Source organism: Berghia stephanieae, chromosome 4 (genome assembly GCF_034508935.2).
Source record: "Berghia stephanieae isolate SIO BIC M18660-M18661 chromosome 4, UCSD_Bste_1.3, whole genome shotgun sequence".
NCBI classification, from domain to species: Eukaryota; Metazoa; Mollusca; class Gastropoda; order Nudibranchia; family Aeolidiidae; genus Berghia; species Berghia stephanieae.
Window position 1 is genome coordinate 94748668 of NC_088363.1, and position 27500 is coordinate 94776167.

At 34.8% G+C, this 27500-nt stretch overlaps 2 protein-coding genes across 2 annotated transcripts in view; one reads left to right on the top strand and one right to left on the bottom strand.

Annotated features, from left to right (window-relative positions):
- Positions 1 to 27500, bottom strand: part of LOC144971611 (cellular tumor antigen p53-like) — a 107313-nt gene that overhangs the window by 76858 nt on the left and 2955 nt on the right. The window contains exons 2-3 of the mRNA XM_078912683.1: positions 20408 to 20905; positions 18304 to 18485 (exon numbers count right to left, since the gene is read on the bottom strand). Of these exons, the coding sequence (XP_078768809.1) occupies positions 18304 to 18485; positions 20408 to 20734 (509 nt within the window). The 5' untranslated portion in view covers positions 20735 to 20905. The remainder of the gene's footprint in view (positions 1 to 18303; positions 18486 to 20407; positions 20906 to 27500) is intronic.
- Positions 2314 to 27500, top strand: part of LOC144971613 (WD repeat-containing protein WRAP73-like) — a 67730-nt gene continuing 42543 nt past the window's right edge. The window contains 7 exon segments of the mRNA XM_078912686.1: positions 2314 to 2845; positions 4071 to 4166; positions 5397 to 5453; positions 7018 to 7134; positions 10305 to 10377; positions 12408 to 12511; positions 13635 to 13721. Of these exon segments, the coding sequence (XP_078768812.1) occupies positions 2777 to 2845; positions 4071 to 4166; positions 5397 to 5453; positions 7018 to 7134; positions 10305 to 10377; positions 12408 to 12511; positions 13635 to 13721 (603 nt within the window). The 5' untranslated portion in view covers positions 2314 to 2776.

Consider the following 27500-nt stretch of genomic DNA (forward strand, 5'->3'; position numbering starts at 1 on the left):
TAATAATAATAATAATAATAATAATAATAATTATAATAATAATAATAATAATAATAATAATATTAATAATAATGATGATGATAATAATAATAATAATAATAATAATAATAATAATAATAATAATAATAATAATAATAATAATAATAATAATAATAATGATGATGATGATGATGATGATGATGATGATGATGATGATGATGATGATGATGATAATAATAATAATAATAATAATAATAATAATAATAATAATAATAAAAATAATAATAATAATCATCATAATAATAGTAATCTATCTCTTCTCTCTATCTTAAGGCCTTCCGCTTCCTAATCATCTGATCGGGACGCCTCGGCTGCCTCTCTAATCATCTGTGTCATTTCCTTCCACAGTTCACGGTCTTTTGCTGTGGATGCTAATTTCATGAGGTCTTCCTTTGATTTTAATTCTTTGTTATTTTGAAGACGTTTTAGGTCTCGATTGAGGACAGTGTGAATTGACGTGGGTGGTCTACCTTGATATTTCTTGTGTCCAGATCACAGACTATGTCCTGTGTAATCAGATGGGGTGAAAAAAGTATTCATGGCTTTATCAGTTGGTATATTTTCATCTCTTCTGAGTATATGCCCAAAAAAGTCGCCATCTTGCTTCCAGGATTTGAATGGATAAGGGTCTTTCATTGCATTTTTGATAAAGTGTTTTATTGCTTATTTTTGAGGTGTATCGTATATTCAGGATTCTTTTCAGTTGTTTCCTGTGGAATCTGTCTAATCTTTGCTCTTCGGTTCCAGTCAGTGCCCATGTTCCGCAGTTATAAGCACGGATTTTACAAGGGTTGTGTATAATATGATTTTAGCGTTTATTTTAATTTTATCTTTTCTAATCCATATAAGTAATAATTCACTTCGTGCAACCGTCAATAAACTTTTTCTTCTTTCTACGTCTTCCTTGTCTCCTATTACTAATTAACGATTCTACCTTTTTCACGGCTCTCCATCCATCTTTCTTCATTGACAGTAATGTTACATCTGTTTTGTCAATATTAACGTACGGTTGGTGATTTTGTAAGGCTCTTTGGATGTCATTTACACTGACTTGTTTGAGGCCAATAAAGTCAATGTCGTCTGCATATGCAATTTCCATGGGGAGTTCGTTTTCAAAACGTAATTGGCCGAAGGAACAGATTTACGCACATCTTTTAAAGCATTTTCTAGGTAATAATAATAATAATAATAATAATAATAATAATAATAATAATAATAATAATAATAATAATGATGATGATGATGATGATGATGATGATGATAATAATAACAATAATAATAATAAATAATAATAATAATAATAATAATAATAATAATAATAATAATAAAAATAATAATAATAATTATAATAATAATAATAATAATAATAATAATAATAATAATAATAATAATAATAATAATAATAATAATAATAATAATAATAATAATAATAATATATTAATAAATATGGCTGGGCAGTCTCTATGGACGCTTGCTGTGAATGTGTGCGTCACTTCGAGTTTGTCAGTCTGTTTCTATTGTCCAGTTAGTAATATGCCTCCATAACTCTCTGTCTAGTGCAAGTGTTCTTAGCTTTAGAATGTCATCATATGTGTTAAGGTGCTGAGGCAGTTGGATGTTTCCTCGTGTTGTTGAAATCGGTTCTTCGGTTGTTGTTTCTAAATGTATTTGATATTTTTTGAGATCTTGATTGAATGTTGTTGGAAGTGAAGTTGGTGTACGCCCTCTATATTTGGCTCCTTGTTTGAAGTAATCCTCCATTGTTTGTGCTGGAATATTTTCATCTCGCTGGAGCACGTGTCCGAACGGTTTCCATATCTGTTTCTTTATACGCGTACTGACTGCATAATAATAATAATAATAATAATAATAATAATAATAATAATAATAATAATAATAATGATGATGATGATGATGATGATGATGATGATGATGATGATGATGATGATAATAAATAATAATAATAATAATAATAATAATAATAATAATCTTCATCTCTTGTTGTTACCACATAATAATAATAGCTTGTTTGGCTATGAATTTGAATTATGATTTCCCTGCGCACAATTTTAAACTACTTCGGTTCTGTGACTTCGGCGGATAAAAGCCCATCTGGCAAAAGCTCTTTCTCCTCTCCGAAACGAAAGAAAATCCATTTCAATGTTTTGAATACACCCACGTGTGGTTATAGCCGGACTGAAATGTCACACTGTTGCAAAAAATCAATACACAGTCTCAACTCCATAAACTTGTAAACGTTGTTATTTTGATAAACAAAATGGTTGCTGGTCGTTAAACCTTATAATGTTTGATATATAAATTGCAGCATTGTTTTCATTCTTGAATGTTTTTTGTACTAATAGAAAGAACATAATAGATTATTATTGTGTTGCGGATTCATTTACAGTTTCATGTGTGTTCTTTAGCCTCTTTTGGCGCGAACATATCTGCAGAGAATATCAATCACTATTTCTTTGCAATAAAAAAATGAATGTTGTAATTTTTAATAGTATCATAGAGTAATCTTCTGCGGAAAATTATCTAATTTCAATAAGTTTACTTAACTTCTTTCGTCATCGTCTTCACTCCGATACTGATCTTTAGTTGTGCTTGGACAGAAAACAAAAATGGCGGAACACAAGTTACCACACGAATAATAAGAAAGCTATCAGCAGTTTTTGCACTATTGTAATTATAAATGCGGTAGTTTCGGTCAGATACGCTTCATATTTGAAAGATGAATTTTTCAGAGTTATTCAGACAGTCTTCTCAGCTTTGCAGGTTTTCCCCTGATGGAAAGTTCTTGGTAACTATTGTAAACAAATAACATTTTATAATAATGGAGCAGTTCTGAAATCGAAAGTAGCTTTGATTTTTTCCTTCCCAAACAACTTTTTGGTAATTTTATGGCGTTTTCGACTTGTTACTGGTTGTCAAGAGACTGATTTATTATTTAGTGTTTTTTATTTGTCGATTTAGCCGTCTAGTAGATTGAGTAGGGAGTTTAACAGAATTTCTAAATGTAACTCACACAATGACCAATGAATGTCATCCCTATATGAAATCAAGTATTGCATAAAATCAAAGCACAATCTATTGTCAATTATAAAAGCAAAATCGACAACATGGCAATGGATATAGAAAAAGCCCCAGACAGCATGAAAGTATTCAAAGCTGTTAAAAGTAAAAGCCATCTTAATAGATGTATACACTAGAGAAGTAGTAATTTAATAATATACGAAACTATGATATTTTTTTTGTTTGAGTTTGACCGATGGACTGGTACATTTTCCTCCTTTTTGAAAAATTGCCATTATCATCACTGATCATCATCATCATCACTGCTTCCATGACCAGTACTGCCACCATTACTTCCACTGGCATTACATCGTTATTCCCAAACACCCAACAATACAATTTTGACTTCTTTTTCTATTAAACTGTATGTTACATAGATGACAACAGTTGAAAGTGTTTTTTTTTTTTTTTTGGGTCATATTCTATGCCTGTTTCCAACCCCCCCCCCCCCCTACACACACACAGAAAGACATTTGGGCGGTGCTCTGCACCCATGGTCTAGGCGGAACCACTTTTCCCTCTGAAACCAGAATTTCCAATTCCCAACTATGTTTAAACGATGTCAGGGGATCTTCTTAGGTATTATATCCATGGGCACCAACAAGGGAAGCAACCACCATTGTTTTTTAATTTTTACTCTTTATCAAACTCTCCAATATTTTCAACAGTTACTGCTAATCTCAATTGATGATAATATTATATTTGTGATTTACATAATAAGGTATTTTATGTAAAGTATCGTAACATTTTTCTTTTTTTGATGCTCATCAACAGTTATTCTTATTCTCAATATGGCTGGGCCAGTCAGATTTGTATACATGAGAAAAGAAAGACGCAATTAATTGAAAATCATAAAATATTAAATTCATGTAATGATTTGTTGTTATTGTAATAAATGTGGTAAGCATTGTGTTATACTTTTTTCACTCATCAAAAATTTGTCTTTACTTCAGGCCTCTGGTGTGGACTATCGCCTCGTCATCAGGGATGTTGAAACATTACAGATACAACATCTTTATTCATGTCTTGATGCTATTCAGTACATTGAGGTAGCGACTATAATCTTTCTTTTCTTCTAGCCGAGTATTAGTCATATTAAATTGATAAAATACTAATTTTTTTATTAGTCTCTACTTTCTTATTATTTTAAAAATGTGCTCGTTTTATATTGGTAATTTTGTTATTATTATTATTATTATTATTATTATTATTATTATTATTATTATTATTATTATTATTATTATTATTATTATTATTATTATTATTACAAGAAATGCCCAGCTTAATATCTGGATTTAGTTTATTCAAATTCAAATGGGTAATAATTCACATTAACAAAAATATCACCTGAGCGGTAACTTAGTCAAAGTAAAGTGATAACCTGACATTGACCTGGGGTCACGCCTGCCAATTTATGGGGAATCCCCTACTGAGTTCAGTTATATGATATCAGGTGATACCAGTCGATTTATGCTCACTTTCATTTCTTTGTTATGGCTTCGCAATGAGCTTAAACCCAAATTTCTTATGTAATATTTATCAAGATTTCCTGTTTCTATTCATATGTATTTTATGCCAGTGCTGCATATAACAGTGATGATTATCTTCCGCGGATCCGCAGAATTCCAGGATTTTAGAATTTTTTCAAATATTTTCCCCGCTTTTGCAGCGTCAAACATTTTCCGCTAAGTGTTAGTTCAGCTGAAAAATCACAGTTATGTCTTTGTGTCATTTTTTGACACCTCTGCTCAGCTGCATGATTTTTTGTGACATTCCAATGCCCATGACATTAGTCTAGACACACTGGTGCCAAATGTGAAAAGTGCCACAATACCCATGATGGCCTTGGTTGAAAAGATGATCGAAAGGAATCAAGATTTTCATTATCTGCGAAGAAGCTAGACCACAAATCATCGCTTTCAAACCCCACCTCGTCACCAGAATCAGAATATAAAATTCCATGTCTATCGTCACTCTCATTCTCCATTTTCAGATTATGACAAAATGTAAACAACACTAGAAAATAGAGTTAAAATACCATAAACATGAGGAAAAGCACTCAAAAGTATGATTGATTCTGTTAAAGTCCAAGAGAGAATTCCAGATTTATGGTCCGCAAAATAAAATGCTCAATCCAAGAATTTTGTTTTGGACATTTTTCTCTCTAAAGTGGTGCGTTGTGTAGAGCGGAGAGCCCGAAATGGTTTTTACTTCTGATATCAATGACATTAGGTATTGTATTGTATTTATATGTTGTTTTATTTTTAAATTTTTTTTAGTGGTCTAGTGACTCACAGTTCATCCTATGTGGAATGTACAGGCGTGGTCTGGTTCAAGTAAGTTACCGTCTTATTTCTGTCATATTCACACGGTTGGACAATGGACATATTTGTTCAATTTTTATTCATGTTAAACTGAAGCCCAAGGTTAACCACAGCTCTTGCAATTTTCTTAACCAGTCCCTCCTCTTTATTACTTCAGTCCACTCCGGATAATCGCAACACCCTGGGACAGGGACCAGCGAAAATGTTGCGATTAACCGAAGTTGAGTTTCCTGTCCAGCACCATTTTACACAAATATGGTAAACTCAAACCAGTTGTTGTAAACTTTATTCTTAGTCCACCACAGACTGAGCAATTGATTGAAAGAAAAACCACATGACAGCCCTGTATAGATTTTGACAAACAAAAGCAGCTTTGATGCAACTCGACGTCTTATTCAGATTGGATTTGGATTAACTTTCACTCATGTTCTCAACAGTTGTAAGAGTCAAAGAGATTAGCCATGATGAGGGGCAATAAACTCACATCAAACTTGTTAGTCACAATGCTTAGTTGTCAATCTCAAAACAAAGGATATTATCACACCTGTTGTGTAGACTATGCCCAGTTCCCTCCCCTCAATGGTCACGGGTGACTGCACAAACCTGTATTGCAAGTCCTCTTTTGTCTTTAATAGAGTGTTGACACACGACTGTAGCATTAAACCCCACCCACACTTGATTCTTCAACCTGTCATGGTTTCACCCATGATAAAATTTAATCATGAGATGTTGTTTGATTGATTTTTAAAAATTTGCCTATTTTTGAGGTCGAAAATTTGTTGCGATTAACCAAAGTTTGTTGCAATTAACCAGTGACTTTTATATATAGAATTAATTCCATTTCTTGGGAAATGTTGCGATTATCAGAGTTGCGATTATTTGGAGTGGACTGTATTTTGAAAAAAATGAGAAATGCACAGCAAGTGTGCAGCAACTATAGCAAGTGTAATGCAATCATAGCTAATGTACAGCAATCATGGAAACTGTAATGCAATCATAGCTAAAGTACAGCAATCATGGAAACTGTAATGCAATCATAGCTAGTGTGCAGCAATCGTGGAAACTGTAATGCAATCATAGCTATTGTACAGCAAATATAGATAGTGCAATGCAATCATAGCTAATGTACAGCAATCATGGAAACTGTAATGCAATCATAGCTAAAGTACAGCAATCATGGCAAGTCTAATGCAATCATAGCTAGTGTGCAGCAAATAGAGATAGTGCAATGCAATCATAGCTAATGTACAGCAATCATGGAAACTGTAATGCAATCATAGCTATTGTACAGCAATCGTGGAAACTGTAATGCAATCATAGCTATTGTACAACAATCATAGCAAGTGTAATGCAATCATGGCAAGTGTATTGTACTCATAGCTAGTGTGCAGCAACTATAGCAAATGTAGTGCAATCATAGCGAGTGTATTGCAATCTCAATCATAACTTGTGTGCAGCAACTTTAGCAAGTGTATGCAAAATATCAAGTGAAATGCTATCATAGCTCTTCTATTTCCTTTCATTTAAAGTAGCTTTTTATTCAACTCCAGTTGTTTCTTATCATTTTCTATAAAAGGTGTGGTCAATTGAAAACCAGGATTGGAACTGTAAGATAGACGAGGGATCAGCTGGCTTGGTTGCCGTGAGATGGAGTCCTGATGGAAGGCATGTCCTGACAACAGCTGACTTTCATGTAAGACTGGTATTTTGACAGTCGCTCATGGCTAAATTAACACCTGAGGCATATATTATCTGGTTTATTTTTGGTGGAAATGCCTCTTTAAGAAAAACAGATATTTTGTTTCATATTTTACTATATGTGTCAGTGCATGACATAATCAGTCGGAAGGTGAAAATTTTGGATTTGCATTTTTTTTCAGTTTCTGAAAGAATGTGCTCACCAGAACATTTTAATCTTTATTTGAAGTAAATCGGGTGATTTTTCATGAAGCTATAGTCAGATGTAATGGGAACGGTATCCAGCAACTTTTCTCAAATTTCATACTTATTTCAACTTGGCTCGCTGTAAAAGAATATTGAGAAGTGAAATTAAGCTTTGATATTTCCCAAAGATGTACAGAAAGGGTTGATTTAATCATTTATGACAAGAACTCATTTTTGTTAAAAATTGACCTTCTAACTAAACTTGGCAATATCTCAGTTCAAACATTTTCACCATCCGACTGATTATGTCATTCACTGTAACATATAGTAAATCTAAATTCATCACCTTATAATATATTGCAATCTCCCAAGGAACTGTGTTTTCAGTCCACCAGTGGACTGAATACACAGCTGTGTATTCAGTCCACCGGAAGAGTTTATAATTATACAGGTAATCTATTTGACTGAGCGCGAGAAGGCGAGGTGGCCGGCTGATTTAGCATAGCGTAACTAACCGGGGTGGGGTGGGTTGGGCGTTCAAGCTCCTTTCTAGGCATAATATTTTCTTTCTTTCTCTCTTTTTTTTTTCATTTATTTATTTATTTTTTTTTTTGTACTCCCTTGGCAAACAAATTTTTAATTTTCAACTTCAACACGTTGACACCATTCCTAGTGCCTTGAAAAGTTTGTACGACATTTAACATTTTTTATATTTGATATTTATTTACTTTTACTCACTTTTAATATTATTATTTTGATTTAGAACACAGTGAGACGTCAAAATTTATTGCCTTGTGCTTTCCTTGTACGTAACAATGCGAGTCGGTTGAAAAACGAAACAAAAACAAACAACCAAAATTTAAAAAAAAAGAAAGAAAACAAAAAAACTTTATAGTTATAGGGTTTTGGATATGTTTGAGGGATCACCAGAGAGAGAGAAAGAGAGAGAGGGCGGGGGTGGTGTGGGAGAGATTAGAGAGAGAGAGAGAGATAGATAGGGCTAGTAGAAATGAAGAAATGAGATACCAGTCAAAAAATTCTTAAATTCAACTTCAACACGTTGACACCATTCCTGGTGACTTAAGAAGTTTGAACGACATTTAACATTTTTCTTATTTATTTACTTTTACTCACTTTTGATATTATTATTTTAATTTAGAACGAGACTTCAAAATTTATTATCTTGTGCATTCCTTGTACGTAACAATATCAGCCAGGAGAAAAACGAACAAAAATAAAAAGGACAACAAAAGGTTAACAGAACAACTTTATAGTTATAGGGTCTTGAATATGTCTGAGGGAGCTTCAGAGAGAGAGAGAGAGAGAGATTAGAGTTAGAGAGAGAGATCGGGCTAGTAGAAAGGAAGAAATGGGATACCATAAAAAAAAATCTAGTTTTACAAGACAATGATAAACAATGAACAATAGACTAGCTCTACAAGCCAAAGGACTAGGAATGATTGTGAAAGAAAAAGACGTTGGAAGAAGACAAAGTCAAGACTGCCCGGGCGGCGGGGGGGGGGGGGGGGGGGGGGGGGGGGGGGGGGGGCACAGGCAAGCTCGAGGCCAGTGATCGATGTGAAAAGTGGCCAAATAGAACCTTCCTTGGGCAAACAATACCAAAACTCTGATCTCCTTGGAAAAAATCATCGGTTTTGATAATCACAAAAAATTCTGACTCGGAAAAATAGATATAAATGTTCAATTTAAATTAATTATAGAAACATTATTCTCTGTGTGGCCAATTTTGGCCAAATCGGTCAGGCCAATGGCTATCTAACAGCCACGGTAAGAATCTCGGGCTCCTGATTTCGAGCAACTCTCATCAAGACTTTCCGAGAGTAAATAAAACGCTGTGAATGATATTATTAAGCCGTTAAATTGCCATAAATTTTATGCCTGTCCATTTTTGATGATGCCTAACCTATTTGGTCCTTTTACAATATTTTTATTTCCGGTGGACTGAATACACAGTTGTGTTTTCAGTCCACTAGTGGACTGAATACACAGTTCCATCTCCCAAACTAAGCAAGATATTGCCATGACAGTATGTATGCTATCTCATTTTCTTCCTTTTTACTGGCGCTGATATGACCTAAATGTGTTGCAAGCGCTGTAAAACCCTTAAAAACAACAAAACAAATATTATTACAGCTGTATTATTATTATTATTATTATTATTATTATTATTATTATTATTATTATTATTATTCTATTTTATTATTATTATTTTTCCCTATAATAAAATGGTGAATCATAAATGAAGAAGACTCAAACTTAGACAAAATTCTAAGGAGAGAACTGAGTATCTGATCAAATCTTTGTTGGAATTATCATGAACTCCTACGAAGAATTGATTACTTATGGCTGGCAAGCTCCGATGTCTCCTTTCATACGGATTCCTTATTTCAATGTTAATTAGTTTTCATTTATTTTTATTCACAATCATCGCCTTTTAAAAACATTTTTGTGTCAATTTGATTATTGATATTTAAAATATATATGCAAGAGTGATTGCAAGGTTTAGAATATTTACATTCTTTTTTCAGACTATTTTATCAAAACCATCAGTTTTTTAAATAGAGCTTTTATTGGCGCATTATCCACTGACCAGCAGCAACTTGTAACATGTAGAACGAAACATGATGCCTGTTAGGCAATATTACAATTTTTTACCGACAGAGACAACGCTGTTGACGACCAGGTACTCATTTTACACCTGAGTACTTTGAGAGAATGTGAGTAAAGAGCCTTTTCCAAGAACTCATTTATGCGCAGAGCAAGGCTTGAACCCAGGACCTTCCGATCCAAAAGCGAGTGTCATACCACAAGACCACATTGCCGCACGTTACCATCAATGTATTCAGAGTGTGAAAATGATGAAATATTTATTGACATTCTCCAACAACATTAGTTTCATTAAATACAAAAGTACAGTGTTTAACTGAATGATTAATGATTGTATTTATTTATCTCCAGCTAAGAATAACTGTCTGGTCCCTCGTCACCAAGTCTGTGTCTTACATCCGATATCCAAAACAATGTGTCAAAGGTCAGTTTCTGCTGTGGCCAAATTATATTACACACCACTCTTTTTCTTAATTTAAAAAATCTCTTTTTTATTCTATGTTCTCTCTCTCTGTCTCTCTCTCTATATATATCTCTCTATCTCTCCCATATTAAAAAAATTTAAAAATTGCGTAGGTGATTCAAAGATTTAGTAGGGTGGGGTGTTCCAATCCGGACAGTGTTCCAATTTCGGATCCCCTTCCCAATTCACCTTCTATTTTAACGCCTAATTTTAATACGGATTATGACATAGAGCTGAGTTCTGATTTAACACAGCTACAAATAAATTATCATCATGAAAAATGACCTATTTTGTTTCTATCTATCCACCCTTCAAGCATCCATGTATGGGGCTGTGGGGAGTTTTGTAATTTGGGCACTTCGACATGACATCAATTTCCTGATTTATTTACTATATAATCTTTGTAAATAACGATCTCATATCTCGACATAAATTCTACCAGAAGATGGTCATATTGACATAGTGATCTATCAATATTGGCAATAATGGGTCTAAAACAAGAATAAAGAATACAATTTATAATTGGCTACTGATATCCTGTTGTGAGGTAAATACAGCAGTCAATAAAAAATACAGATATCCCACTGTGACTGTGAGGCAAAATAACGGCAAGTGAAAATGCGAGATTACAGTCCAATGACATCCTGGGAAGAGACCATAAGATCCCATGAAATTGTCAGATATCGACCAATCAACAAATGGCTAATAATTCATTGCGATGATTCTAAAAAAGTGGTCGCTTTTTCTTATGTGACCAAAATGCCTTAGAGGAATTTGGGGGGAGTGGGGGGGGGGGGGGGGGGCAGGGGCGAGGAGTTCTGGTACAGTGAAACTCGGATACAACAGGGATAGTGGTGTAAGCAAAATATCTGTTGTGGCAGATTCCCGTTATGTCCATGCATGACATGCATATGGCATTTGCAGGGAAGAAATATGGAAGGAAATTTTAAAATACAAGGAAACAGTTTGAGTTATCTTCATATGTCTATAAATCAGACGACGTAACTGGGACTTTCATCCCTTTAAGCATTCCCCCCCCCCCCTCCCTTCCCATCATATATATGCCATATGTGCTTTTTCTTTTTCTTCTGGAGTGCGTATATTTTTTCAACTGGGAACTTGTAACCCCCGTTGTAGCAGTGTTCCAAGAAATATTACCCTGTTATTGCCAGACATGATTTATATGAATTACATCGGCCATGACCTTGACCCAATGACAGGTCGATTGAAGTCAAGAAAGAGCTTCATGACAGAAGAAAACGTCAACTCTGACCATGCAGTTGTCTACAGATTTGCTTCTCAGGCCAAATGGTCGCCCTTTGCTCATTGTACAAAACATGTGTGGTATCCTGCTTCCCCTCTCCACATTCAAAAATGTATTTCTCTTATAATATAATATGCAGCACCATCAGCTTCTTGGTCTTGAGACGTTAACGACCAGGTCAGTGCACTATCCCCAGTACTCATCCTTGATACCACTTGGCACTAGATTGCACAACATCATGAGAGCGCTTAATTGACGTCATTGCCAATGCTGAGGACAGCATCTATAAAACAATTCATGGTCTTCAGAAACGGATTGCAGTAACTGAATTTTTAAAAGTGGAATTTAATGAAATGACCCAAATTTCAAAACACCCCCCTTGAAGGGCCACCAAGTCATAAAGGTCGTCACCCATTCTTGTTTTCCTGGATTTCCATTAGTTTCCCGTTATTTTTTTGGCAGGACTGATTTATCGGCAGGATGATTGACATTTTATTGACATTTGATTGTGGTCCTGACAATGACGACATATTGTCCTCGACCAGACATCATTCAGATTTGTGAAGTAAATTGATTCTTCTCTTTTACTTTTTCATTGTTACTTTTGTTACTACTGCTTCAAGCAGCAACATTTGCATTGTACAAAGTTATTGAGAACATTAAATTAAATTGATAATTGTTTACATGGCTATAAATGCAATTTTTGATTATTTTTTTTAATTTCCAGGACTTGATTTTAGCAAAGGTGGAAAATACATGGCCCTAGCAGAGCGCAGGGATTGCAAGGATTATGTCAGCATCTTTTCTTGTCAATCATGGACACTGGTTAGGGTAAGTCATTTAACATCATCCAGCTACCCAATCATTGTTGAGTGAATGGACAGGTCAGACAAACCCCCCCAAAAAATCCAACTACATTGAGAATAGTGTCAATGCAATGCAACTTAAAAAAAAAAAATTCAAGTTATACAAGGTGCATATAAAGTTTCACAGTTTTAGGATATAGTATCATGGATAATGATATGACTTCAATTGGGAATGATAGGTTATTTCCCTTTTAGTTATATCTACTATAATAACATTGGACACATTACGACATTGAATTGCATTGTTTGAATAGGTTCTCAAACCACTGAATAGATAGCAACCAAATTTTTAAAGACATGTTCTGTATGAAGAGGAGTGCTTTTTGGAACTATTCTATTTGATTTTAACATTTGTTTTAAAAAACATATCATTTACAGACCTGCTGTTCATACCCGTTTTTACGGGCAAAAATTCCAATATATCCAGATTTTACAATTTGTCATACCGATTTTAAAAGAGATGTTTAAAAAAGAAATTTTCTTTTGAATATTAGATTCCTATTCGAACCAGTTCCCCTTTGTTTCACCTTCTCTTTGGTGCTTTAATTGTAATTCTGGAACTTTTTGCTATCCCATTTTCTTCCTTTTTACTGGCACTAATATGACCTTAATGTGTTGCAAGCGCCGTTTAACTCTTGAAAACAAATAAAACAAAAAACAAAACAAAAAATATAATTTATCTCTTCTCCATTAACTTTTATTTATTTATGTATCTTTATAGTGGGAGTTAAATTTTTTTAAAAATGTTTCTTCTTCTTTTCATTTCCATTTGCTTAGATGGTCAAATATCTATAGTTGAGCAGTGTTTCATGATAATGATAGAAGTGTTATGATTTAACCTTGACTCCCTTTTCAAAACATCTTAGATTATATCAAAAGCATTAAAAGTTTGTCTGTGATAAGACGAACTGGGTCAGAGGTCAGACCATCTGTGATCACTTGGAAGTGATTCTATTAAATTGCTCTAGAAGATTGTTAGGTTTAATGTGAAGACATGATTATATTTTATTCATTATTTCTTCTTTTTTCTGATCCATTGGAGAGTTTTGTGAATGATTCATAGCTTGTCAATTTATTGAATCTTCCAGCATTTCGAGACAGAGACTGAAGACCTGTCTTGGGTGGAGTGGTCACCAGATGGACGTGCCTTATGTGTGTGTGATTCATGTTTGGAGGTAAACAATTTTTGGATGATACCTCCATTTATCTTAATCCTATTGTTTTCTTCATACACTTCTAACATGATGATCGATATGGAGTTCCCTAACCTGTCTTATCGGTATTAACAATAATAATTTTAGTCAGCGTTCTTTTCCATTTCCAGTTGATAAGATTTGGGTAGTCAAATGTTCTTTTGCACTGACAAAAGGTAAATTTGCCTCTGCTAAGTACCCTTTTAACAATTGTGCATAAGTCTAGATTGCAGGATTCCCACAAGGTTGGGAAAAGGTCAGAGATTTTATAATTTTCTTTCCAGGAATTCACTCATTTGGGTCTGGAAATGGTCAGGGATTTGTTCAGGTCTATTTAAACACTATCGCCACCACATCATCATCACCACCACTAATACTACCACCACTACAACCACAGAGTTTTAAAATCGGTGTCTGTAGTGTAACGTGGAAAGTAACAATAACTATTGTTCGATGCCATAAGACAGGCCAGTAAATCCTCAGGCAATTGCCTGAAATCAGACAATCCATTATTATCTACTTCAGGGGACATGGACATGATATTAGACCAAAAAAAAAAGCCGAAATTAAGATTAAACGTAAAACCGTGTCTGACAATATCGAAGCAGATACTACACTCTCTCTCTCTCTCTCTCTCTCTCTCTCTCTCTCTCTCTCTCTCTCTCTCTCTCTCTCTCTCTCTCTCTCTCTCTCTCTCCTTGTCGTGGCAATCAAGAGGATTCCCCATTTCGCGATTATCGTCTGTTACCTCTCGCTTCATTCACCATGTTAGTTTGTTCACCATGTAAGTTTTGTCACTGGTAGCGTGCGCGTCAGTTGCCCCAACACATAATCATGTTGTGTCTTGTCATCATGGCTTTACAACAATTTGACACAATTTGCTATACAGTGGACTCCGGATAAGACGATGCCCAGGGGAACCGAGAAAAAAATCGACTTATCCGAAAATCAACTTAACCGGAGGTAACCAAATGAGCAAAAACTCATTTGAACAAAGCAAACCAATCTAGAATAAGTATGTCCCTTCATATCGCGCGGTTTCTGTAGTGGTCATCAGAGGCTCCTACCCCCAATAGCCCCATAGAGGAATCAGAATACATAAAAATCGGAATTTGAGATTTAAAAAAGCGGAATCAACTTATTGTTATTGACTATGACATACTTTGCAACAGAAAATGTAATAGACAAACCAAAAGTACTCAAATGATTAAAATTATAAAATGTGTAAAAATGTACAAATTGTGTAAAGACTAAGAATGGGGTCAAATAATAATAGAGAACACACAGGTCCTGGCCGTCTGAGAGCAAAGCATTGAATGGATGGATTTAACCTTGTCAGGACCCTCCTCCCCCCCCCCCCCCCCCACCCCCTCCCACATACACACACCTAATCAAGCAAACGCGCGTGCCGACACACACACGACACACACACACACACATGGACACAGGGCTAAAATTAAATAGGGAAAGAAGCTGACCGTACTCAAATAATATTATTACCGATTGAAGCCAACATATAATATTACCAAGGTCATTGACCTCACGAATCAGAGTCACAATAATAATAATAATAATACTTCGGTCAACCCCCTCCCAAACATAAAATATTATCCGACATCAGCAGCACACACTTTGAAGAGACTAATCAGACATACAAAATGTGTGTTGATTGACCATAGGAGATGACGAAATAAGCCATAGCTCACTTTTTTTTCGCCAGAGATTTTTATTTTTTTTTTATTTTCCTTGATGGGAAAGGTGAAAAGCGGAATTTTTGCATTGATTGTGGAATGTATACCAATTAAGTGAAATTATTCCGCGAAAAGGGGAAGGGTAGGAGCCTCTAGGTCAAGGTCATGCTTCTTGTAAATCGTCGAGACAGAAATAGCTGGTATGCCAATTTCCTATGCGACGATTTTCTGTCGCATGCCAAACTTTCCAAATGCATCGAATCTTCCTTTTCCGCGATAGGTTTGCCATTGTAGTTGTAGACTTGACTTGAATTCTTCTTGATAAAATTGATACTAATTAAGAGGACCATTACATAGGATGGCCTGGGATTAGAACCAAAAAAAAAATCTTGAACTTGAAGTTGCGACAATGTAAAATTTGAGATGGAGAAATTAAAGTTATTCAATACTGCTCATGTACATTGAACACGGACGTCAGGCAAAGCACCTACATCACATCAATGTGCGCCAATCGTTCACGGATATTCTTAACCACTTAAAATTCTTACTGGTAGCTTTTTGAACCAATGGAAATACTTGTTTATTTGTGATTTTTTTGTAGTCATGAGTGATAAGAACATCGACTTAAGCGACATCGACTTATGTGGAGTTGTTTTTTTTTTACTAATGTTATATAGGAAGAAGGGGGAGGGACCAAGAAAAAAAATCGACTTGGGTAAAATTCGACTTAGGCAACGTCGACGTATCCAGAGTGCACTATATTTCTTTGTAACATGTAACAAGTTCCACCAAATAAGTTATTTGACATCACTATTCCTTTGTATTTTATGATTGGTTTTCAGAACATTGTTGGCAAGATTTTTTGGTATATTTTTTTTATGTAAAAGCAATTATTTAATTCAGAACCCAAACAGATGTCTTTAGTTTTGTTTTGACGGCTGTTTGAATTGCTTTACTTTTGTCTGAAAGAAAAAAGATCATTGAGCCCCTTTCTGCTTAAGACAAAGAAGAAATATAACAAAAACTAAACGATTCTGCAACATGAAAAAATGTTTTAAGAAAAATGTGTAGATTGCAGAAGCGGCCTTGGGAGACATTCCTCGAGGTAGATTCACTTTGAATTGTTATATAATCGTAGATCTTTTGTCAGTCGTCTTTTATTTATTAAATTTATTAAATTTGTCGATTTTTAGTAACATTTTAAAAACTGTAGAACAAACCTTGATTGATTGGTAAAAGTTTAAAATTTCCTAATATGACCATTGTTTTGATTCTCTGCCATTGTCATTGAAGAATATATTGTAAAGTAGTGCAGAGTAGTTGTCTTTGGGGTTTTTATTTTCTATTTCTATTGTAAAGCCTAAAGGGTTGCTCGAGATCCGAGGTTTCTTTTTTCTACTTGGGTTAGTTATAGGTCGTAATAACAGTCCAAGGGTTTTTATTTTTCCTATTGGGGTTAGTGAAAGGTACTAGTACTAGGTTTTATTCCTGTCTATACTGCAAAGCCAGATTGAATTACAGTGCAAAGAGACTTATATGTCTCCAAGAGGAATGACATTAAGGGAAACCAGTTCTCACCAGCATCCTTCATTCAAAAGAGCGCTAGGAATGCAGAATGTTTAAATTCTTTTCATGTTTACTAGCAAGGGTACAGGCTAATCTGGCCCATTTTCCCTGTAATGGAATTTATATCGCTAATTTCATATTCTACGTTTGTTCACAAATATTTTTGACAAGGGATATCCACACCCACCAAGAGTAAAGACTGGGGATTTTATTTTATATTTCTCATACTTCAATTAAAAGAATAAGTGTCTCCAATAATGAGGCAAAGCTTATTTAGCTTAATTATACCTTTTTTGTTTGTTTTTTTGGCTTCAATATAAAAAAACTCTTACTGTAAGTTTTGATCACTAAAAAATCAGAAGCAAGACAACTACCCCCTCCCTTTATGCACAGACAAACCACGTGATTTGTGAGTGCTAACAATATTCTTTTAAAGCATATTAGTTGATAAATCTAACAGGATGTTTGACATGTCATACTATCATCAAATTCTGCTGAGTTCATTGATAGTTAAAATAAATTTTCAGACAATTTTAGAGAAGACGATTTCCAGGCCTGCTATGAAAAGACGACAGATCTATTGCCAAGTCCCGACTTACCTTAGATTCATCTACCCTGTCACACTGAGTGGACAACGGGAATAAAATGCCTGGAAATTCCTTACTTATTTTCCAAACATCCACTAGCTGAATTCTACACCTTCAATCTAAATATCGAAATCTAAATAAAATGTTTAATTTGCCAGTCTGGTATTTAATCAATAAGCTACCAGCATGGGTGCCAGTTTTCCAGTTCATGCCGGAATTCCGGTTTCGCGATATCTCGAAGTCAAATACCTCCGGTTTGAGCCTTTTGAGTAAAATAACCTAATAGCATCAGTAAAAATTCAAAAACGTGATTCAGCCACCTTTGCTGTGTAATCATTTAATAACGGTATAAAAACGGTGATGAAATAAGAGTTAAGTTTAGGCCGCATTTTCAGGTTTGGCAAAGTGTCGAGATTTTAGTTTCAGGTTTCAGCACTTCTTCCTGCTGGCACCCATGGCTACCAGGCCCTCTTAACCTTTTATAGATACAGATTTAATCAATGTATATTTTTTTGGTAGCCTTCACATTTTCAACTAAAAGTTTAGAGGAAAAGTAAAAAAGACATATTTTTGTTAGTTTACTCAGAAAAGGATCTGCGAGTAGAAAGTAGTACATTATGTCAATTCTAAATAATTTTAAGTGTAGAATTCATGCAAATTTGGTTGACACAAGATTTGATTAGTTTTTTTTTTTTAATATTCTGTGGCAAACACGCTTACCTGCTGCCTTGACTGCTGTTGAAATTTGTCCTTTGTATTTTTTGTTTGGATTGTGGTGAGGAGATGACTCCATTTTGGTAGGTGTACGAATCCTTTTGTCGAAACATGCATGCTGGTGAAGATGACATCAGGAGTGTTGGCTGTGATTGGAATAATCCCATGGATGGTTTTACATCCAGGTCCTGTCATGTAGTAATGATATAATGTTACTTTGATATTTTAAATTCAAACCATATCATTATATATTTCATCATGCTTATCTTAGAAAGTAAATTTTAAAAGATTCCTTATTTTACGTTAAATTCTTTCTTTCTTTCTCTGAATTGGGAGACACATGATAACAAGTTGATATAATATGTTGCCCTTCTTGTCAGTCAGGTATTATGTCAGAATGTACCACATGTGGGAAATTAAATTGGATTTTAAATGATCAGAATTACAAAGTTGTAAGGTTCTTTGCAGTTTAAAAAAATGCATGAATTGCCAATGTAACCATTAAAATCTATATATAATAATTTAGAGTTAAAATTTAATTTTTAGCACCAAATTTTCCTTGTAGGAGGCATTGTCTTTAGCTGAAATTTTAACAACTGCCATGTAAATTACAAAATAAATAACAAAAACATTGATATTTTTTCCTTGTAAATCATCTGTGTTAGATGTTGTATTTTTGTTTTAGTAATAATTATAATAATAATAATAATAATAATAATAATAATAATAATAATAATAATAATAATGCTGAAAACTTATATAGCGCTATAACTCCGAGACACCAGACTCTTAAGCGCATAAATTACAAATCACTTTGGCTGAAACATACTCATTCACACAAGCACACACACACACACAATGCACAACACAAACCAGACCTCTCTTGCTTCTCATACCATCTACTAAAATCGAAACAGATATGTTTTAAGCGAATGTTTAAAAATAGACATAGATTCCTTTTCACGAATGCTCTGTTCTAAGGCGTTCCAAACAGAGGGTCTGAAATGAGAATAGGATCTCATTCCAGCGTTTTTTGGTAATCGAGGGACAACTAGTTTGGTGGAATCCCTGGCCGATTGTTTAAAATGTATAGTGATCTGTAAGTGAAAGTGTTTGCGTGGATTCCTCTTAGTCGGATCGTGTGCTTGTGTCTGGATGATTTCATGTTTAAAATGTATTAGTTGATCTGGTAAGTGTAATCGTTTGAGTGTATTCCTCTTAGTCGGATCGTGTGCTTGTGTCTGGATGATTTCATGTTTAAAATGTATAGTGATCTGTAAGTGAAAGTGTTTAAGTGGATTCCTCTTAGTCGGATCCTGTGCTTGTGTCTGGATGATTTCAAACTAAGCACACTGATAGTGTGCTCTTGGAATCTTCGTTTGTTCCCTATTTGAACCATTCCCCCTTATCTTACTTTTTGTCATATGCTTCTAATGGTAAATCTAGAATTTTAAAACCATTTTCTTCCTTTTTGCTGGCATTTAAATGACCTAAATATGTTGCAAGCGCTGTAAAACAGTAAAAAAACGTTTAGAACAAACATTATCTTCTACTTGATGGTACCGTGATTAAGTCTATCAATTTTCTCAGTACACCTCTGTATCAGATTATTTTCACTTTGATATTTAAAGAAGGTGTTTCATTTTTATAAACAAATCCATTCAATATTGAAGGAAAGGTATGCAGTTTATCTGAAATTGCAATTTTATGGTTAGACTTCATGGTGAGCCTGCTCACGGGGGAAAATCCTATCGGTATGGTTTCCAAATGGGAAAAAAACAAAACAAAAAAACTTGAGCTTTTATATAGCGCAATATCCACTAAACGTGCTCAAAGCACTTTACAATGGGTCCCTGGCCAACAGCAACACATAACATGTAGGACAATCATGACGCCTGTCAGGCGATATTACAAATTTTTGGGACAGAGACAACGCTGTTAACGGCCAGGTACTCATTTTACACCTGAGTATGGTGAGAGAATGTGAGTAAAGAGCCTTCTCCAAGGACTCAACTATGCGCCGAGCGAGGCTGGAACCTAGGGCCTTCCGATTCGAAAGTGAGTGTCATACCACAAGACCACATGGCTGGAAAGTGTAACATAATCTTACCTGAAGTTTTGGCTGTGATGAACTGAGTCTGTGAAAGGTTGATGTAATAGCGGAGTTCTCATGTTGTCGACACAAGTCAGCTTGATTGTGATTATGGTTGTGCTGTTGATGATGATGATGAAAATGGGGTGGGTGTTGGTATTGGTTATGGTGATGAGCTGTCTGAGGCATGACCCTAGAGGCAATGTTTACAGCACACTGAGAAGTCGTCTGAGCAGCCATGGACTTGATCTGTTCACTCTGAGGTTGAAAAATCCTTTTTAAAGGTTGTGAATTTTGACCTTGTGACAATTCACATGTCTGGGGTTTGGCAGATGATGTCTCCATCTCAATTGTTTGGTATTTTTTTCTGTCTTTTATTTTTGTTGTTGTAACGGGATTGTAATTAATTATCAATACAAACAAGGTCTTTTTTATTTTAGTTCAGTTTTGGGTTCAAAGAGTCGTTATGAATCACTCATCCTCTCTTTCTACATTCTTGGCTCACATCGAATGGTTCTGAAATGAAGAAAGATAACTGTTTATTTATGGCAAGGAGGTTCAATGGAAATGAAATAGCGGTGTCACTGTTCACAAGACATGGCTAGGTGGACATTGTCACTCTTAACCTGTATCTATAACACCAAATTAAACGTGTTTGCCCGTGTCAGTAATGTAATTAGATCTGTATCCTGCAATTTTTAATATAGATCTCTTGGTGTTATTAGAAGGCTTCTCGATATTAATACCACGTTACTTCTTGTTGTCTTCTATGACTTTTAGTCTCCTTGATTATTGTCATAGCTTCCTTATTTTTTTTGCTTGTGATAATTTTGTCATTTATCAACTCTATAAGATACAGAACAAAGCGGCTCGTCTGGTAACATTATCTTAAAAGTACGAGCATATTACCCCATTTTGGAAGACCTACATTGACTACTTGTCAAGTTTAGAATTGAATTTCTTCTTCTTCTCCGTTCCCCCTCATATTGTCTTCATGTTTGTATGTCTAGTTGGTGAAGGAAAACGTTGTCTTCCTCATCTCTGTCAGGGGTCCACACAGTTTGGTCTACAGAGGTCCGTGTGGTACCAGGCCAAAAATCCTGTTGCATACTTTGGGTAGGTCTAGAGTATATGGTGGCCATCTTCTTCTCCTTCACCACACCCATGCTTTTAATTGCTTAAACAATTCTGTTCCTGTTTTCTTCAAGAATTTATCCACTGTTATGAATGCAGTTGAAATTTAAGATCTCCATATCTAAATATATTAAAGGTACCTCCAAAATCTGAAGTTTTTATTGCGGTGAAATCTTTTGACCCCCTTAATTGTGGGACTCCGTCAACATTGAAAAGTCGTGAAAATCCACTTATCTTTAGAAAGAGGTGAAAAACAGATTTTTTCTGTAGAACGTATGATTTAGATTACTAGTCAATGTTTTAGTATATATCAATGTGGTTTTCAACTTGCCTGTTTTACATTATGTGTTCTCGATATTTTATGTTGTAAAAAAGACTCACCACAACCACTACATTCCTACCACCACAACTATTACAACCGCCACCACTCCATCATTGCTAAGACCACTACTACTACAACCACCACCACACCATCATCCATACCACCACCACTACTACAACCACCACCACATCATCATCCTTACCACCACTACTACTATAACTACCATCTCTCTCTCTCTCTCTCTCTCTCTCTCTCTCTCTCTCTCTCTCTCTTTCTCACTCTCTCACACACACACACACACACATTCACACACACACACACCCACACACCCACATACATTTTATATACATGCAAATGGCCACAATATTCGATAATTTTACACATACCCATGATTCTTGGTAATTTAATTGTTAAACAGATACATTAATGACCCTCTGTCTCAATGCGGGGCTATGTCGGCGTCAATCATTGACTTTGATGTTGAAATCACAAAAGTTGATTTCAATTGATTGAATGTCATTTATTATTATTTTTTTATAACTTACTTTAGGCTCGGGGGTCCGGATAGCTCATTTGGTCGACTACTCGCTTCACACGCCAAGGGACTGTGATCGATCCTGGGAGATGTCGAGAATTTTTTCTGATCCCCCTGTCCACCCAGCAGTGATTGGGTAGCTGGGTCTGTTAGATATGGTGGAAAGTACTTTTTGATAGACTAGTGTCCTATCCAAAGGATAGCAAGTCATTGCTATTGTCCGTTTTACATGATAGAAACCGGGATAAACTCTGGCTCCATGGGCCGATTGGCTCTAAAGGATTACTTTAGGCTCAGCTTTTGTTTTTCTGATAAACATTTACAGATATACATTGATCTGTAGATGTTGCTAAATTTAACCCGAAGATGTGTGTTGAAATGACGTCACCCCATTTATTAGATGTGCACTTATGTTACACAGTGTGTAGAAAGTGTGTTTTAATCAGTTTTTGATTAGATTTGGGACTGAAACGCAAAACAAATGACATGGATCGAACAGAAAGGTAATCTGGAATAAAAAGATACTTTTTAACAAATCAGAAGTTTCTGAATCTCAAAAACACCGACTACTTTTCCTGGAGGGTGTCGATATTAGGGCCACCCCTTAACATTTTACAAAATGGGGGGAGTTGAAGTGGATTTCGTGAATAAGTAGTTAACGTAAAAAAAAAAAAAAAAAAAATGTTCCATCCGTTTTTTAAATCGGAAAGTAGGTGAGACAGAAAGAAAATTTATCGGCAGTCAAGATGGCATCAATGATTTGTGTCCAAAAACATAAATTTAGGTGAAAAGCAGGCTCTCTAAGAGTTGACTTTCGGGCCAGTGTTGAAATTCGGGTCCCTTACCTTATAGTAAAACGGAGAGTACTAGTGATTTGGACAGTTTAATTTTTATTTCGAAACTGACTGGACGTTTCCATATTATTGTCAGTCTTGGTCTTAGTGTTGCTGTTGACATTCCTGCGTAATCTCAGTTGTACTGGTACATTAGATGTTTATAAAGGGTGTGCAATTAATTCAGTCAAAAAACAAAAAGGAAGGGGGGGGGGGGGAAGAGAGGGGGGGCGGAGCTGTGACGTGCAGTATAGAAATGAAAATAAAGTGTTGATGGTAGTTAGAAAATAAATATAATGGAAATGGAAATAAAGACAAAATGTAAGGGATGTAGGATGGAAGTGTTGATGGTAGTTAGAAAATAAATATAATGGAAATGGAAATAAAGACAAAATGTAAGGGATGTAGGATGGAAGTGTTGATGGTAGTTAGAAAATAAATATAATGGAAATGGAAATAAAGACAAAATGTAAGGGATGTAGGATGGAAGTGTTGATGGTAGTTAGAAAATAAATATAATGGAAATGGAAATAAAGACAAAATGTAAGGGATGTAGGATGGAAGTGTTGATGGTAGTTAGAAAATAAATATAATGGAAATGGAAATAAAGACAAAATGTAAGGGATGTAGGATGGAAGTGTTGATGGTAGTTAGAAAATAAATATAATGGAAATGGAAATAAAGACAAAATGTAAGGGATGTAGGATGGAAGTGTTGATGGTAGTTAGAAAATAAATATAATGGAAATGGAAATAAAGACAAAATGTAAGGGATGTAGGATGGAAGTGTTGATGGTAGTTAGAAAATAAATATAATGGAAATGGAAATAAAGACAAAATGTAAGGGATGTAGGATGGAAGTGTTGATGGTAGTTAGAAAATAAATATAATGGAAATGGAAATAAAGACAAAATGTAAGGGATGTAGGATGGAAGTGTTGATGGTAGTTAGAAAATAAATATAATGGAAATGGAAATAAAGACAAAATGTAAGGGATGTAGGATGGAAGTGTTGATGGTAGTTAGAAAATAAATATAATGGAAATGGAAATAAAGACAAAATGTAAGGGATGTAGGATGGAAGTGTTGATGGTAGTTAGAAAATAAATATAATGGAAATGGAAATAAAGACAAAATGTAAGGGATGTAGGATGGAAGTGTTGATGGTAGTTAGAAAATAAATATAATGGAAATGGAAATAAAGACAAAATGTAAGGGATGTAGGATGGAAGTGTTGATGGTAGTTAGAAAATAAATATAATGGAAATGGAAATAAAGACAAAATGTAAGGGATGTAGGATGGAAGTGTTGATGGTAGTTAGAAAATAAATATAATGGAAATGGAAATAAAGACAAAATGTAAGGGATGTAGGATGGAAGTGTTGGTGGTAGTTAGAAAATAAATATAATGGAAATGGAAATAAAGACAAAATGTAAGGGATGTAGGATGGAAGTGTTGGTGGTAGTTAGAAAATAAATATAATGGAAATGGAAATAAAGACAAAATGTAAGGGATGTAGGATGGAAGTGTTGATGGTAGTTAGAAAATAAATATAATGGAAATGGAAATAAAGACAAAATGTAAGGGATGTAGGATGGAAGTGTTGATGGTAGTTAGAAAATAAATATAATGGAAATGGAAATAAAGACAAAATGTAAGGGATGTAGGATGGAAGTGTTGGTGGTAGTTAGAAAATAAATATAATGGAAATGGAAATAAAGACAAAATGTAAGGGATGTAGGATGGAAGTGTTGATGGTAGTTAGAAAATAAAATATAATGGAAATGGAAATAAAGACAAAATGTAAGGGATGTAGGATGGAAGTGTTGATGGTAGTTAGAAAATAAATATAATGGAAATGGAAATAAAGACAAAATGTAAGGGATGTAGGATGGAAGTGTTGATGGTAGTTAGAAAATAAATATAATGGAAATGGAAATAAAGACAAAATGTAAGGGATGTAGGATGGAAGTGTTGATGGTAGTTAGAAAATAAATATAATGGAAATGGAAATAAAGACAAAATGTAAGGGATGTAGGATGGAAGTGTTGATGGTAGTTAGAAAATAAATATAATGGAAATGGAAATAAAGACAAAATGTAAGGGATGTAGGATGGAAGTGTTGATGGTAGTTAGAAAATAAATATAATGGAAATGGAAATAAAGACAAAATGTAAGGGATGTAGGATGGAAGTGTTGATGGTAGTTAGAAAATAAATATAATGGAAATGGAAATAAAGACAAAATGTAAGGGATGTAGGATGGAAGTGTTGATGGTAGTTAGAAAATAAATATAATGGAAATGGAAATAAAGACAAAATGTAAGGGATGTAGGATGGAAGTGTTGATGGTAGTTAGAAAATAAATATAATGGAAATGGAAATAAAGACAAAATGTAAGGGATGTAGGATGGAAGTGTTGGTGGTAGTTAGAAAATAAATATAATGGAAATGGAAATAAAGACAAAATGTAAGGGATGTAGGATGGAAGTGTTGGTGGTAGTTAGAAAATAAATATAATGGAAATGGAAATAAAGACAAAATGTAAGGGATGTAGGATGGAAGTGTTGATGGTAGTTAGAAAATAAATATAATGGAAATGGAAATAAAGACAAAATGTGAGGGATGTAGGATGGAAGTGTTGGTGGTAGTTAGAAAATAAATATAATGGAAATGGAAATAAAGACAAAATGTAGGGGATGGAGGATGGAAGTGTTGGTGGTGGGATGGGATGCAAATCTTAAGGCAAAAAGTTCAGGAAATTTTCATTGACCAGGTGACTTCTCAGTACAAATATTTCTTTCTTATTAGATATTATAAAGTGCCTTGCATTGAGAAAGGATGATCAAGATCTCTAGTAACGCATGTTAAATAGCACAACACACAATAGAAATGGATGCAGCCTGAGAGCATCATTTATTCCTTTACTCAAGCGTTACCAATGTACTCTTAAATAAGTTTTTATTGTTAGACATAGGGATATCGGTCGGCTTGTTAACGTGATGATGGTGATGGAAAATGATGATGAGGATGATGATGTTGATGATGATTCGATTATACTAAAGGCGAATGGTAATAATTTGTTCTTATCGCCGTGTCAATTAAAGAATTTTTAAAAGTTTAACGGGTTTAGGATACGCTTCACTTGGGTTGATAGTAGTGAAGACTGCAAGCACCAGTTTGTGAATGTAGAGGGTGGTTGATGAAGGAGCATGAGAGGACGGGGATAGGTTGACTTGGACAGACAGATTATGGGCATAGAAATGGTAGAAAGATAGATAGATAGTAGACAGATTGGTTGATAGATAATAGATAGATAGGCAGATAGACAGAAAAACAGACAATTTGTGTGTGTGGGTGAGAGAAAGAGAGAGAGAGAGAGAGAGAGAGAGAGAGAGAGAGAGAGCAGGTGATACATTATAATAGTAACGAATTGTATTATTTTAATTGTGAGGACAAACGATTTCCTGGTTCTTATAATATGTGGGCGCTATATGGTACGATAGTGTATGTTATATTGCTTGTGTGTGAGTGTGTGTGTGTGTGTGTGTGAGAGAGAGAGAGAGAGAGAGAGAGAGAGAGAGAGAGAGAGAGAGCAGGTGATACATTATAATAGTAACGAATTGTATTATTTTAATTGTGAGGACAAACGATTTCCTGGTTCTTATAATATGTGGGCGCTATATGGTACGATAGTGTATGTTATATTGCTTGTGTGTGTGTGTGTGTGTGTGTGTGTGTGTGTGTGAGAGAGAGAGAGAGAGAGAGAGAGAGAGAGAGAGAGCAGGTGATACATTATAATAGTAACGAATTGTATTATTTTAATTGGTGAGGACAAACGATTTCCTGGTTCTTATAATATGTGGGCGCTATATGGTACGATAGTGTATGTTATATTGCTTGTGTGTGTGTGTGTGTGTGTGTGTGTGTGTGTGTGTGAGAGAGAGAGAGAGTGAGAGAGAGAGAGAGAGACTTTATTTTCTACTCTTTTGTATGGGTTTGATTTTTAAATATATTTCTCCACGCACTAGTAAAGATCTCAAATAGATTTTATTTGCCTTTTGTCACAAGGATGGGAAAGAGTCATGGTCGGTTGGTTCGATGCTGAAGAGATTCTCCTCTCTGAAATCCCAGGTTTTTATCGTTTTTCCTTGCCACTAAAACGACAAAACAATACCGCTTTTTATGGCAACGAAGACATGATGATCAAATATCATCATGATAATTACACCGTGCCGACATTTTATATTCTGATGGAGACATTTCGAGTTACCATTGTTGCGTTTTTG